Source organism: Lycium barbarum, chromosome 9 (assembly GCF_019175385.1).
Source record: "Lycium barbarum isolate Lr01 chromosome 9, ASM1917538v2, whole genome shotgun sequence".
NCBI lineage: Eukaryota > Viridiplantae > Streptophyta > Magnoliopsida > Solanales > Solanaceae > Lycium > Lycium barbarum.
Window position 1 is genome coordinate 104,020,946 of NC_083345.1, and position 16,514 is coordinate 104,037,459.

Genomic DNA, 16,514 nt, shown 5'->3' on the forward strand with positions numbered 1-16,514 from the left:
AGTTGATGACAGAGTGAACCCTTGAAATCTTTGTCGGGGTAAAAGAAAGGGAAACACTATTTAAGATTTGTGATGTGGTTAAGAATGATTGGAGTGAATTGGGATTATAGGATGATATAGGAGGAAAGAAGGAGGAGGGGGAGAGGGAAAAAAAAGATTGTAACTGATGAAAACATCAGTTACGTTTCTTTTATATGAAAACACAAAAATTCAAGTCGGGTCGGTTCGACCCGTGAATCACACTTACCTGCACAACATACGACTCGCAGGTGGTGCAGCTTATGTAACATGCGAGTCGCATGTTGTGCCAGTCCTTCGCATCTGCTGACAGAGAATGTGGCTTTCATGGCCTGAAATGTTGCATCACCTGCGAGGCGCAGGTGCTGCAGCAGGCACGACATGTGAGTGGCATGTTATGCCTGCTGGCATTTTCCCAACTCTTCTTCTTTGTGCACATAATTTATTCCTACACACTTAGACACATATCAAAAACATCACAAAAGTAAAAACAACAAACACATGAAAATGAAACTTGGGTTGCCTCCCAAGAAGCGCTTGATTTTACGTCGCAACACGACGTTGGTACCTATTCAGCCTATTCATGGCTCATTGAGGAGGAAGACCTCGATAATATTTGCTTCATTCTGAGATCCCAAGTAATGTTTCACCTTTTGCTCGTTCACTTTGATTTTATTTCCACTTGGGCAAACAAGTTCAATTGCTCCATGTGGGAATACTTGTATGATTTCAAACGGGCCGGACCATTTGGATTTCAACTTTCTGGGAAACAACCGGAGCCTTGAGTTGAACAACAATACGCGATCCCCGAGGCTGAATTCTCTTTGCAAAATCTTCTTATCATGAAAGTGTTTCATGCGGGCCTTGTAGAGTGAAGAGCCAGTGTAAGCTCTAAGTCGAAATTCGTCAAGCTCATTGAGTTGTTCCGTCCTCAAGTTTGAGGCATCACTCCAATCCAGATTCAACTTTTTCAAGGCCCACAATGCCTTGTGTTCAGGTTCCACGGGAAGATGACAAGCTTTGCCAAACACCATCTGGTAAGGAGACATACCAATTGGTGTTTTATAAGCCGTTCGGTAGGCCCATAATACATCATTTAATTTCTTTTACCAGTCGGTCCGGTTAGCATTCATTATTTTAGAGAGTATGCTCTTGATCTCCCTGTTTGAGACTTCAACTTGTCCACTCGTTTGGGGATGATATGGGGTGGCAACTTTATGCTTTACTCCATATTTCTCAAGAATATTCTTGAATACCCGGTTGCAAAAATGAGAGCCCCCGTTACTAATGATTTCCCTTGGGGTTCCAAATCTTGAGAAAATATGCCTCTTCAAGAATATGGTGACACTTCTTCCTTCATTATTAGGGAGCGCAACGGTTTCCACCCATTTAGACACGCAGTCCACCGCCACAAGAATGTACTTGTTGTTGTAGGAACTCACAAATGGACCCATAAAGTCAATACCCCATACATCAAACAATTCAACCTCAAGAATCGAGGTCATCGGTAGCTCATGCCTCCTCGAGATGCCTCCATGCCTTTGACATTAATCACAGGCTTTCACAAAGTCATGTGCATCTTGATAGATTGTAGGCCAAAAAAAGCCACTTTGAAGAACGTTAGCCGCCGTTCTTGCACTACTATGGTGTCCACCAACCGGTGATGAGTGACAAGCTTCGATGATGGGCATCATTTCTACTTCAGGTATGCACCTCCTTATGATGTTGTCGGCGCAAACCCGGAATAGATATGGCTCATCCCAATAGAATTTCGGGGCATCACTCAAAAACTTCTTCTTTTGGTGGAGGTTCAAATCCTCCGGCATAATGTCACTTGCATGGAAGTTAGCAAAATCGGCATACCAAGGGATCATGTCATACGACCCGCCATTACTTGCTCATCCAGAAATGAATCATTGATTTCTAGGCCATCCAGTGGACACCCACCCTCTTCAAGACGAGACAAGTGGTCCGCCACTTGATTTTCACAACCCTTTCTATCTTTGACTTCAAAGTCAAACTCTTACAAGAGAAGGACTCAACGTATCAACCTCGATTTTGCATCTTTCTTTGTCATGAGGTAACGTAGAGTTTCATGATCGGTGTGAACAACCACATGGGTGCCCAACAAATAAGCCCGGAACTTCTCGAAAGCAAACACAATAGCAAACAACTCTTGTTATGTGATAGTGTAATTCATTTGGGCACCGTTTAGAGTCTTGCTTGCATAGTAAATTGGGTGGAAGATCTTATCACGCTTTTGGCCAAGAACATCCCCCATGGCAAATCCACTTGCATCACACATCAACTCAAAGGGTTGAGACCAATTCCGGAGCAATGATGATAGGAGCCGATGTGAGTTTCTCTTTCAAACCCTCAAATGCCTTCAAACAAACATTATCAAACACAAACTTCGACTCTTTCTCTAACAATATCCATAGAGGGTTGGCTATTTTCGAGAAATCCTTTATGAATCTTCTATAAAACTCGGCATGCCCGAGAAAGCTACGAACACCTTTAACGGAGATTGGGGGAGGAAGCTTAAGATAACCTCAATTTTAGCTTGATCAACCTCAAGCCCCTTTTCTGAAATCTTGTGTCCTAAGACAATGCCTTCTCTAACCATGAAGAGACACTTCTCCCAATTTAGAACCAAATTTTTCTCTTCACATCGTTTCAATACTTAGGAAAGATTCTCCAAGCATTCATCAAAGGAATCCCCAACCACGGAAAAGTCATCCATGAAGATTTCAATGGACTCCTCAACCATGTCGGAGAAAATAGACATCATGCAACGTTGAAATGTTGCGGGTGCATTACATAACCCAAAGGGCATTCTCTTGAAAGCAAAGGTCCCATAAGGACAAGTGAAAGTGATTTTCTCTTAATCCTCGGGGGCAATGGTGATTTGGTTGTACCCGGAATACCCATCAAGGAAACAATAATAATCCCTTCCCGCAAACCTATCAAGCATTTGATCCATAAATGGCATTGGGAAGTGGTCCTTTTTGGTCCACTTATTCAACTTCCGATAATCCATGCAGACTCGCCATCCGGTGACCTTGCGGGTGGGGATCAACTCATTTTTAGCATTTGTGACAACGGTGATTCCACTCTTTTGGGTACACATTGAACCGGACTCACCCAAGAGCTATCCGATATCGGGTACACTACACCGGCGTCTAACCACTTGATGATCTCATTCTTCACAACCTCTCGCATAGGAGGATTTAACCTCCTTTGATGTTCAATGCTTGGCTCACATTTTTCATCAAGTTGAATTTTATGAGAACACACACCGGGTGGAATGCCTTGGATATTCGCAATACACCACCCATTAGCTTTTTTGTATCTTCTCAAGATCACCATCAACCTCTCTCTTTGCTCATTCGTCAACCGGGCGGATATAATTATGGGCAATGTGTTGTTGGGTCCAAGAAACTCATACCTCAAATGTGAAGGAAGAGGTTTTAGTTCCAAAATAGGAGGCTCAATAATTGAAGGCTTTGCAGAAGGAGTTTCTCGGTTTTCCAAGTCAAGATCAAGTCTCTTTGGATTGAGGTGGTAAGACCCCATTCCAATCAATAAATTGACCGTCTCCTCAAATTATTTTTCATTGTCCCCTTCATAGTTCATTATCACTGCTACCAACGTATCACCTATATGCTCATTTTCTATGGTTGTCTCCATTGCTTCATCAATTGTATCAATAACCGACACAACACTCATATCCGCCGGTTGTTTCATTGACTTGCAAATATGGAAAGTGATCTCTTCATCATTCATCCTAAATTTTAGATCACCTCTCTCCACATCCACAAGGGCACGCCCCGTAGCTAAGAATGGTCTTCCCAAGATTATGGGAACTTCAAAGTCAACTTCACAATCCAAGATCACAAAATCAACCGGAAAAATAAATCGATCCACTCTCGCAAGCACATCATAAAGAATACCAATAGGCCTCTTTACGGTCCTATCCGCCATAAGTAATCTCATCGTGATGGGACGGGGAGTGCCCAATCCCAACTTATTGAATATAGATAGCGGCATCAAATTGATGCTTGCTCCAAGATCATATAAAGCTTTTGCAAACTTATATTTACCGATGGTGCATGAAATTGTGAATGCTCCGGGGTCTTCTTTTTTGTGCACCAAAGCTTTATTAACGATTGCACTACAATGATGAGTGCCCCCCCCCCCCCCCCCCCCCAATGTTTCAATGCCAGGAATCTTTCTTTTGGTCACAAGATCTTTCATGAACTTCGCATAACCGGGCATTTGCTCAAGTGCCTCAACCAATGGAATATTTATTGAGAGCCCCTTTAATCATTCGTTGAACTTGAGGAATTTTCCATCGTCCTCTTTCTTTGCCAATCGTTGGGAAAAAGGAGGGGAGGCTTCATAACGGGCGGTGAAGTCCTTGGTACCCCCTCCGCCACTTCCTTGCTTTTCGAAGCATCATTAATTTCCGGAAGGTCCTCAATAACAATGGTCTTTTCAATACTAGCCCGCATATTCTTTGGGTTCACTTCTTCAACTACCATGGGTTCTTCTACCATTTTCTCATCGTCACCCAACACATGCTCTTTCACCAACGCCTCTTCCCCAATTGTTTTTCCACTCCTAGTAGTAATTGCATTGCATTTATAATCACCATCATTCCTTGGATTTGCAACTGTATCACTAGGGAGTGAGCCTTTTTGCCTTTGGTTTAGGATTGACGAGATTTGTCCAAGTTGAGACTCCAATTGTTTAATGGAGGTGGAGTGTGAACTCACAACTTGACCCATGGATTTAACCTCATCTCTAGTCTCCTTGAAAAAGGTGTCAATGGATTCCACTTTCTTCAACATCCTTGACAACATATCTTCAATTTTTGAACTAGCAGGATCGCTAGTGGGCGGTTGACTAGAGCTTGGTAGATTACCCTTTGGAGGGACATACGGATTTGAGCTCCGATGATTGTTGTAGTTGTTGTTGTAACCCCCTTGATTGTTGTCACGATTATCTCTCCAATTAGAGTGACCTTGATCTTTGTTCCAACCTTGATTCCCCTGACCTTGCTGCCAAGATCCTTGACTCGAACCTTGGTAGTTAGGACGGGAACCCTTCCTTATATTGTTGACATAACTTGTCTCCTCATCATACATTTGAAAACATTGCTCATCCGGAGAACCCCCTTCACAAGATTCTACCGCATTCACCTTTTTGCTTCCGCCACCCATGACATTATTTGTAAGAAGATCCATTTGGGTGACAAGTTTGGCCATGGATTCATCTCTCTCTTCCTCCTTCTTAATCATCTCACGAGTGATCACATTTTTGGAGGAACTTCCTCCACCTACTTCTGAATCCCTAGTGTGCCATGCTTCATTAGTCTCGGTCAATTTATCCAACAATTCACAAACGGTGGAATAAGAATATTCCATAATAGACCCCTCTGCAATGTTGTTCGCCACTTATTTGTTGACCGAATCTAAAGACCTATAAAATGTTTGTAGAAGCACACTATCGGGCAACCCATGCTTGGGCCAGCTTTTGACTTTCTTTTTAAAATGAATCCAAGTTTCATGGAGAGCCTCATCAGGAAGTTGACGAAAGTTGTTGATTTCATCACGGAGTTGTAACATCCGCGATGGAGGGAAGAACTTCTTGAGGAATACTTCGGTCAGTTCCTCTTAAGTAGTGATGGACCCAGACGGGAGATCATCTAACCAAGCCGTGGCTTCCCCCGTTAGGAAGTACGGGAAAAGCCATAGCTTGACAACTTCAATTGAGACGCCCGGATGCACATTGGTGGAACAGACCCCAAGAAAGTTCCTAAGGTGCCTATTCGGGTCATCTTTTGGTAGACCACCAAACAGGCCCTTAGTGTTGAGCAGGTGCAGCATTGTGTTGGTCACGTGGAAACTCGAGTTTCCAATTAGAGGAGGGGGCTGAATTGCGGCTGTATAGACTGCCCCCGCAGCTTCTTCACCAACCGCTACTGGTGGATTTTGGATGGGGTTACCCTCCTCGTCCATATTTCCTGCACGACACACAACAACAAAAGGAAATAAGAAAAGAAATAAAGACTAAAAGTAAAGTTTTACACTAGTTAGTAAATTTCTAGACCGTATTCCCCGGCAACGGCGCCAAAATTTGATACGCCCAAATTACACCTTTAATATCAGGAGTAAGCGGTCGTTGCCAAATTAGAACCCAACGAGGTTGGGGTCGAATCCCACAGAGAATACGATAAAGAAATATACTTGTTAAGTATAACACCCGACTATTAGTCTATATTTAAAGGGAGAGGGGAGTATAATAGTAGTTTGGTTGTTGTTTGTTCATTAAAGACTAAGAATGGTTATAAGATGTAAACTATTGATAAATGGGACCAAGGTTGTGGTTCCAATGGAAATTAATGTGCTTGGGTATCAATTCAACTTATTTATATGCCTAGATGCATTAAACCAAGGGTCACACGTATCTTGCCAAAAGTTTTCCAACCAAATTAGCAAATTTCATCCTAGGCTTTTCCAAGCCCTAGAATGTTTTATAAGAGAACACCCATGTAGCCTCAACTAGCTTTCCTATTCCTAGCTCAAGCTATTAGATGGATTTAATAACCCAAATTATCGCTATTAACTCTTTTCCTAACCTCTACTTTCTTTTCCAAGCAAAGTAATGGTATTAAGGCACAAGTAATATTGTACACCATCACAAGACATTAATGCTTGAAGAGTTAATAGAAAACACCATTAGCATATAAATGAAGTATGAGTATGAAACCCAATCACATAACTAACACATTTGGTCCCACAACCTTAGCTAAAAAGATTAGCTACTAATATTCATTAAAGGTAAAGCAATAAAGTAAAGTGTATTCATAAAGCTTACAAAAGTATTGAATGGAGAAGATGACAAAAGCAAAAGGAATCTCTTAAATAATTCACCAACCAATAATAAATGAGCTCCACAAAAATCTAGACTAAAAATCTGTAGAATAATCAGTCCAAAACCCTAGAAAATCTATTTATAGAATGTCCAAAACGAGAACAATTTCCAGACAAAAATACCCCTGCGCATCTGGTGCGAATCGCACTTGGTGTCGCATGTGCAACCTGCGAGTCGCAGGTTGAACCAAATCATCACAGGTGCTGCATCTTCAATCAACTGTGGTGCAGCATCTGCGGCATAAGATGCGACTCGCATGCGTTGCACCACTGTCTTGCTTTCTTTTACCATCTCTGTCAATAGATGCTGCAACACCTGTGACTCGCATGCAGTACATGCTATTCGCAGGTGATGTTCTGGTTCATTTCAGCTGGTTTTTGCTTCATTATGCCTCAAGTTGCTTCCAGCACATGTTATTCTGCAAATTAACACAAAACACGAGAAACGACATCAAAAGTAATTGGGGATTTACAAAAGACTAAGCAGTTGGCGTCGAATGTGCCGTAATTTCACGGCACATCAGTAACCCACTATGGGATGATGATGGGCTTGGTCTTGAAGACAAGCAAGGGGTTATTGAAGTTGTTGACACCATTCCTGATGACGAAAAGTCCTTGAGGGTTTGTGACCCACTTGATGGACCAACGTCGAATTTTAGAATGGATTTCGAAAGTGAAGAGTGCTCTTTAAAGAAGGGGAGTGACTTACATGAACAAGAGCACACTTCTTGGAAGGACTATGCTAGATCTTCCAACCTAAAGGGTGAGGAGATTCTACTCTTAGTTGGCATAGGTTGAATGAACATATCTCTCTTGATGAACTTGATTATTTGACTAACTTGCTTATGAAGTTTTGTAAAAAGAGGAGCCTTGAAGATGAACACCATTTGAAGGGACCTCATTAAACCACACTTGGGTATGAATCCACATCTTGTACTTCCTTCAAGGACGGTATATACTCTTGGCTCATGCTTATTCTTGGGATTTCTAAAGCCATGAAGGTAACTTTTTGGTGTGTTGAGTATAGTAGTAACACTTCTTTCCATTCATGTGATAATTTACTAGTGTTATTACTTGAGTTCATATTGGGCTTGCATGGGGAATGTGGGAAAATTAGTGTGGGTGATACCTTTGTATTTAAACCCGGTGATGACTTAGGAGTGATTCCTTACTCTAGGTGGGCTTGTGTGATGATTAGACCCTTGACTTGAGTTGGGCTTATTGGTGATATTACACTTAGTCATGAGGGATTTCACTTGTTTCTTGACTTAAGGGGAGATGTATACTCCTTAATTGCTTGGACCAATGTTGACTTGCATGTTGGGATTTCTATTTGCATTGGGTTCTTCGATTTACCCTTTTGTAAAAATGACTTGAATAGTAGAGTGTCTTTGGCATTATTTGGATACATGTTCTTTCCAGATCCATTTGATGCTTGGTTATATCATAAAAGTGAGCCATTTAGTATGTTGGTTGCATGATTTGCTTACTTAAGTATTATCATTAGCCTTATGATGCCTACCCTGCTTATTTTGTGAAAGGGTTTGTACTCATTCTCTTCCATATTTTGCAAGGTACGGATTCGAGGACTAATCATTTTGAAGAAGGAGAGGATGATATGATCCTACTTGGCACACCTCATTTCAAGACTTACATCCAAGGCCAAGATATGGAACGTCAAGCTCTACAAGCGGTATGGATGAAAATGATGGCGTTGAAGGCCTTTGGAGGCCCGTACAAGCCCCACAATAAGGCCTATGATGTGTGGGAGGTGGCTTGGGCGAGGCTTGAAGATAAGGCTACAAGAAAGAAGGCCGACACTCAAAGTGGCTAGAAGCTCAAAAAGGACATAAATGTAAAAGTGGCCAAACATTCAGAGAAGGGACATACATGCAAATGGTCGCAATTGCAAGCTTTGAGGATGGGATGATGGTTATTTGTGCAAGGGAGAGACATTTCGGATTCCAAGACAACATCCAACTAGCCAAACAAGGCCCTTGCCTCGTTAATGGCATTTTTGTAATAACTTAGTCTTCTTTAGTTTAGGAGTATAAATACTAGACTTAGCCATTTTCTTCACTTAGACTTTGATGATGAATATTTGAGAGATACTTATATTTTAAGTGATAGATTGTTAGGTAGAATCTAGTGTTAGATTAGTCATATGATGGTGGATTCCATTGTTTGGTCTTGAACCTTTATTTCCATTAAATTTCATGAAAGGTATTTCATTTGTGGATTCAATTGAATTCCTTTGCCTTGATTTCAAATTGCTTTGGTTCTTTGGTTGAATTCAAATTAGGAGGGTCTAGGTTTCTATACATAGGTTTGCCTATAGTTTTCATTACCAATTGGGTCAAGTATCTATCCTCTAATTCTCATCCCCTTTCTATCCTTAGTTTCCGCATTTTGAGTTGACTTGGTTTCATCCCCAAATAGATTCGCATCAACAACAAAGGAAAAATCATCAGGACGGGTGATTATCTTCACGGGGTTGACCCTCGAGCACAGCTTCTTCAAGCAGACTGTCCAGTAGCTAAGTGGATAAAGTCTTTTATTCCCCTCTCCGTTAATTATGATCGGTCTTTTGAATTATCTGACGAAGATAATTTATTAGCCAATCCTCATGTGATGAGCCATTTTGCTCGTAATTACATCGGCCCCAAAGAACATTTCATTCTAAAGGACATGCCGACTTATCAAATGGATATGATTGCTCTTGGGCTTATGATCCAGGTATATGTGTTTTTAGTTTCTTCATACTTCCTCTTATCTCTTATTCGTTACATATAATATAACTTCCACTGACTGTAATGTAGGCCCAAACGTATCTGTCGGGAAGCCTTAAGCAATATGAAAGAGTGGCTAAGATCATTCAAAAATTAAAAGATGAAAATGCTATTCTATCTCAAGAATTGGCAATTTTAAAGGCAGATCGGAATCGTCTTGCTGAGGAATTGGAAAGAGCTAAAGCCGAGATCGTAGTGTATCAAACTGATGTAAAGTATTTTCAAAAACAAGTGGATGATCCTGAGAAAAAAAGAACAGAGGCTCTTAAGAAAGCCAGGCAAGATGACTTTGATTCCGGGCATCTCACTAGAGCTTTGATTGATTTGAGTCAAAGTAAAGAAGACATTAAGGCTATTCAGAAAGAGTTCACAGAGAAAGACCGCAAACTTCAAAAGAAAAATTCCATATGGGTGGAAAGAGATAGAAAGTTTTTTGATGCTGTGAATTACGCAAAGGGATTGTGTGAATTCGCAAAGCAACTCCAAGGTCGGAAAACAAATATAAACAAGATGTCGAGAGGCTGGAGAGAGACTTCCCTGTTAAAAAATAGAAGATCCTTAGTTGGAGGGTTCTCCAGGCTTGTCATGAATTTTTAAAGGGTCTTGACCCTTCCTCCTTTGACTATGCCCAAGATCTTGCTGTTGCCGAGCAAGAAATGAATAAAGCTTGTGAACTTCTCGGCTATGATTTTGAAGAGGCTGCCGTTGAGGAGAGGAGTCTATTGAAGAAGAAGATGATACCATAGTATCTGAGCAAACGGAGGAAATATCCGGGGATGCAGTTGCACCTAGTCTTGAGGATGCAATCTCCAAAGAAACAGGTTCAGCCGACGATAGTCCAAATGAGGACATTCCTGCGATTCCTAACAAAAATAGGGATGAAAATTATGTCTCCGTTGAAAATCAAGATCTTGATTCCAATGATGAACGTATTACCGAAGATGTTGACCTTACCACTTTTTCAACTGATCCTTTCTCACATAATTAGTAATTGTATTTTGTTTTTATTCGTTTGTTTGGCCTTTTGGCTTTTGTAAGGTCATGCCTTTATCTATGAATAAAATTCTTCTATCCATGTTTTGCCTCTATAGCCCATGTAAAAGAAAAAATTTCTTGGAAGACTTCTCCAATTATAACCTTTCCCGAGTGATCAATCCGTTAAAGAGTTTTAACCTTAGAATTCTTGTAAGTAGATTTGAATTTTCATAACTCCTTTTTCGGGAAGTCGTAATGGTCATTTCGTTTAGTATGCATGATTTTGTTATCCTTTATCAAAAGGAGTATTTCCAAGACTGTATGATCTAAAAAACGTATCACTTAAACAATTCAGATCGAGAAGGTATGAAAACACCTTTAAATCTCGCTGATGCTGAATTAAAGATTCCATCTGAGTATATTGCTGAAATTCAATTTTTACGCTAAGTCCATTGTGAAGAACTTTTTCCGGAATCTTACATGTGTGATGGGAATTATGGGTAGAATGATGAGTAAAATCGTTAAAATAATCGAGATCATTCATATGTGATCGAAATCACAAGTAAAATTATTTCGGTGATCGAAATCATGATTCATCAGAATCAAACAAGAGTAAATTCGTTATAACAATCGGGATCGTTCATATGCAATCAGAATCACAAGTAAAGTTATTTCAGTGATCGGAATCACGAATCATCGAAACTAAATAAGCTTAGAGCATAACAACGACGATACAGTATCTAATAAGCTTGCAATATTATTGATAATGTGACTATAAATTTTGTTTATTAGTTAAGCCCGGAGGCTTTAAGTAATACATACATCTTTGGACTGATAGTCTCTACTGACAGTCCCTAGTGATAGTCCCCCATTATTTGGGTGCGAAGTATGAGGAACCAAGCAATGATGCCCGTAACCTATTCCCGAACATTCTACTTACTGCCTCATTAAAAACCTTCCCGGTAAAACCCAACTGGGATAAAACCTGGGTAAGGGAAAAAGAGTACAGCCTGTGGAATGAAAATATGTGTTAGGAATGGAAGAGCTTCAAATTGCTTATGTTGTGATTATTGGAGACGATCTTCCCGTCCAAAGTTTCCAACTGAAATGCTCATTTTCCCGCATTAGCTGCAACTCGGTATGGTCCTTCCCAATTTGCACTTAGTCTACCTTCATTCGGGATCTTGGTTGCCAGAGTAACCATTCTCAAAATCAAGTCCCCAGGTTTAATTTGTCGCAACTTGGCTCTTTTGTTATCATACCTTTTCATATGTTGCTTCTGTGCTGCTAATTTAATCAAGGCCAATTCGCAATGCTCTTCAAGTAGTTCAAGTCCATCTTTCATTGCCTCTGTATTTTCCTCTTCTACGGCATGAGCATATCTTATGCTTGGTTCCATTACCTCAATGGGTACTAAGGCTTCTGCTCCATAAACCAATTAAAAAGGGGTCTCCCCAGTGCTAGTTTTGTGCGTTACACGGTAAGACCAAAGAGCTTCAGGAAGAACGTCTGGCCAACTTCCTTTTACACTTCCAACTCTCCTCTTCAAGATTTTGAGTATTGTTTCATCTGTTGATTCCTCCTGTCCATTGCTGGATAGATGGTATGGTAAAGAATTTAATCTTTTGATCCCAAGATTATAGAGAAAATTGGTGATTTCTGCCCAACGAATTGTGTTCCAGTATCGCAGTTGATTTCTTTCGGAATTCCAAAGCGGCAGATGATGTCTTTCCGGAGAAAGTTGATTACTTGCTCTTGTCCAATTTTTGCATATGCTCCTGCTTCAACCCATTTGGAAAAATAATCAGTCGCAACAAGTAAAATTTAACCTTACCTTTGGCTTGTGGGAATGGACCCATGATGTCAAGTCCCCATTCCACGAATGGCCAATGGGTGATGACTGAATAGAGAGGTTCCGCTGGCTGATGTATTGCCGATGCATACTTCTGACGCTCCTTGCATCGTTGAACAAAGTTTTGAGAATCTTTTCCCACTTTGTTCTAATAATATCCTGGTCGTAATAGGCATCGTCCAAGCGCCTTCCTCAAGAATGGTTTTCGCAATATCTGCCATGTATTTCTTGCATTACGGATTCCATATCAGCAGGCCCTAAGTATTTAGCTAATGGCCCTCCGAATGTCCTTTTATATAACTCCCCATATACCAAGCAATACCGAGCTGATTTTACTCTTATTTTCTGGCTTCTTTTCAATCAGCGGGCAAAGTCCCATGTTGTAGGTAATCAAGTATCTCATTCCACCAATTGTGTGCTGACCTGGTTGCATGTATTTCAATTCCACAAGCAACTAGATAAAACAGATGTATTACATTCTTGCTTCCTAGTTGTGCTGGATCAGCTGCCGGTGCTAATTTTACCAACCCGTTCGCTTCTGCATTGCTGTCTCATGGGACCTGCTCCATTCCCCACTCTTTAAATTTTGTAAAGAGTTCAGCTATTTGCGTTTGACATTTCTGCATATGTGGTTCCTTTATGTTGAAAGTCTCGTTGACCTGATTGACGATTAACTGCGAATCGCAGTGTACTTTGATTTTCTTGGCTCGTACTCCAAAGCAAGTTTTAATCCTGCAATAACGGCCTCATACTCGGCTTCGTTGTTAGTAATTTTTGGACATTTAATAGCTTGGTGAACAACCTCTCCTGTGGGAACCTTAAGGTTTAACCCCAGGCCAGAGCCGTTTTTATTGGATGCTCCATCCATATATAAGGTCCACATTCCAGAGGATGATCCCGAAGCTGCAATGGCTTTTTTTTTTTTTGCCTCTAAAGATAGTTTTGAACTAAAATCGGCAAGTACTTGTGATTTTATATCATTTCGGGGTTGATAGGTTACATCGAACTCGCTAAGTTCGATCGCCCATTTGTCTAACCTACCCGATAATTTTGGCCTATAGAGAATGCTCCGGATGGGGAATGTTGTTACCACGGCAATAGGGTGACTTTGAAAATAATGTCTTAATTTTTTAGCAGCATGTATTAAGGCTAAAGCTAATTTCTCTAAGTGAGAGTATCTTGTTTCAGCATTAAGGAGTGTTTGCTAACATAATAAATAGGAGATTGTTTATCTTTTTCTTCGCGAACAAGAACTGCACTTACTGATTCCTCTGATACTGCGAGATACAGTAGTATCTTCTCTCTGGGGTTTGGTTTTGACAGCAACGGTGGGCTTGACAAGTACTTCTTGAGTTCTTGCAATGCTTACTTACATTCTGGAGTCCAATCAAAGTCCTGTTGTTTCTTTAATACAAAGAAAAATTTATGGCATCTCTTTGATGACCTTGAAATGAATCGAGATAGCGCTGCCGCTCGCCCAGTCAGGTTTTGCACCCCCTTCTTACTTGTGAGCTCGTCGAGAATGTTATCTATCGCCTTTATTTGATCCGAGTTTACCTCTATCCCCCGTTTCGAAACCATGAATCCTAAGAATTTTCCCGAAGATATGCCAAATGCACATTTCTCCGAATTCAACTTCATGTTGAATTATCATAATATCGCAAAGGTTTCTTTTAGATGGTCTAGATGATCTTCAGCTTTCTCAGACTTCACGACCATATCATCAATGTATACTTCCATTGTCTTTCCAGTTGATTTTTTAACATTGTTGTAACCAACTGTTGATATGTGGCACCAGCATTCTTGAGTCCAAACAGCATCACATTGTAACAATGTAAGCCCCGTAGCGTTATGAATGATGTCTTCATTTGATCTAGAGGATTCATTTTGATTTGGTTGTACCCGGAATATGCATCAAGGAAGCTTAACAACTCATGGACAGCGGTTGCATCTATTATTTGATCTATGTGAGGAAGGGGCAACGGATCCTTCGGGCAGGCTTTGTCAGGTCAGTGAAATCCACACACATTCGTAGCTTAGCGTTATTTTTTGGAACTACCACTACATTTGAAACCCAATCTGTGTGGTCCACCGGCCTAATAGACCCGGCATCTAAAAGTCTCTGGACCTCTTCCTGTATAAATTTGCTTCTATCTTCGGGGAACCTTCTTCGTGGTTGCTTCAAGGTTTGTGATATGGATCAATGTGTAGCTTATGTGTTGCCATCTCCGGTGCTATTCTTGTCTTGTATGCATGGCAAAAAACAGATAGGTCTATATTGTCACGTAAAAATGAAGTGTACTAACCTGGTTGGTTTAGCTTGCTATCAAGAAAGGTGCGCTTTTCCGGAGTTGCTTCGTCCAATGCAGCTGGATTGAGGTCTTCAACTACTGCCGCTGGCTTTTCTTCCATTATTGGATCCTGTATAGCTTCTTTTTCGAAATCAGAGGTGCTTGATTCTGTTTGTTGCGGTATTTGATAAACTTGTTTATCCTTTTTAGCTTCACTTGTCGGTTCGAACGGTTTTACTTTTGGCAAACCTTTTGTTAAAGCCACAGCATAGCAATCTCGGGAAATCCTTTATTCTCCAAGAATTTCACCTATGCCCCATGGCGTTGGAAATTTAATCAACTGGTGATACGCTGATGGTACAGCTCTCATGGCATGAATCTAAGGGCGTCCAACTATTATGTCATAAGCCATCTCTGATGACATGATCAAGAAGGCAGTTTCTAGTTCCACTCCACTTGCTACCACCGGCAACGTGATCTCACCCAGAGTTCTCTCCGTCGAGTTGTTGAACCCAGTGAGCATGATGGATTTATGGATTATCTTGCTCGTCATTTGTATTTCCTCTATTACCCTGATGTTAATTATGTTGGTTGCATTTTCCTGATCAACGAAAACATGTTTAATGTCAGTATCTAAAATCCGTAAAGTAACTACTAACCCATCATTAAGTGGAAATTGCATATCGTTGGCATCAGCTTCGTTGAAGGTGATATTGTCTTCTACGAGAGCTAGTCTGTCCCTTTCTTCATTTCGAGTCGTCACCCGCTTGAAATTTGATGCCTGAGGTGTATGTGTCTTGGTTGACATCTACTCCTCCTGCAATGAAATTGACTATCCGTTTTGGTTCTGGAAGCGGCGGTGGCGCTCCTTGTTCTCTGTTCGAGGAATATGTTTGCTTTCCTTTTTTCGAGAGCAGCTCCTTAAGGTACCCTTGTTGTAAAAGGTTTGCAACTTCTAGTCGAAGAGCATGGCAATCTTCCGTTTTATGACCATGGCCTTTGTGAATTCGCAGAAATGTTCTGGATTCCTCTTGCTTGGATACTATTTCATCTTACTAGGCCATTTGATCGATTCCCCACCTTATCCAAAGAAACTACTACCTCCAATGTGGAAACACAGACGTTGTAATCCGTACGCTTTGGGGCTCCGGGGTTATGATTTCTTCGGGAAGTCCCTACAGTTAGCGACGTCCTTCGCCGATATTGATTGTTTCTCCTTGTATCTGCCTTATTCCCTCGTGAATAATAAGGGTCATAACGTTCTCTTATATATCTCCGATCCCCATCGGTCCTCCTGGAATTGCTCCTTGCCGAGACGTTTCTAACCTGTGGTGGTGATCTTCTCATAATTGGATTGATAATATCTTGTTCTATCCGTATCTTCGAGCAATATTGATAGTATATATCATCCCATGTGGTTACTGGATATTCAACCAAATGTTTGGCAAGATCCTTTGTTGCCGACGTCCCTTATGGATGTAAGGCTTGTCGGAAAGCAATTCCTGCCCACTTGTCTTCAATTTGAGGTAGAGTGTTGCCATGCGTTTGAAAACGATGAACAAATTCTTGTAGAGTCTCGTCCTTCCTTTGTTTGATATTGAATATGTCCTCCATCCTTTTCTCTGCTTTTCTTGCCCCCGTGTGAGCCTTC

General features: G+C 40.9%; 2 protein-coding genes across 2 annotated transcripts; both read right to left on the reverse strand.

Annotated features, from left to right (window-relative positions):
* Positions 1-599: 599 nt before the first annotated feature.
* On the reverse strand, positions 600-1,052 carry LOC132612100 (uncharacterized). Its single transcript, XM_060326441.1, has one exon. It carries the CDS (start codon positions 1,050-1,052, stop codon positions 600-602), a length of 453 nt encoding a protein of 150 aa, XP_060182424.1.
* Positions 1,053-15,242: 14,190 nt separating this feature from the next.
* On the reverse strand, positions 15,243-15,671 carry LOC132612102 (uncharacterized). Its single transcript, XM_060326442.1, has one exon. The coding sequence runs from the start codon at positions 15,669-15,671 to the stop codon at positions 15,243-15,245; it is 429 nt and encodes a 142-aa protein (XP_060182425.1).
* Between the last annotated feature and the right edge of the window lie 843 nt (positions 15,672-16,514).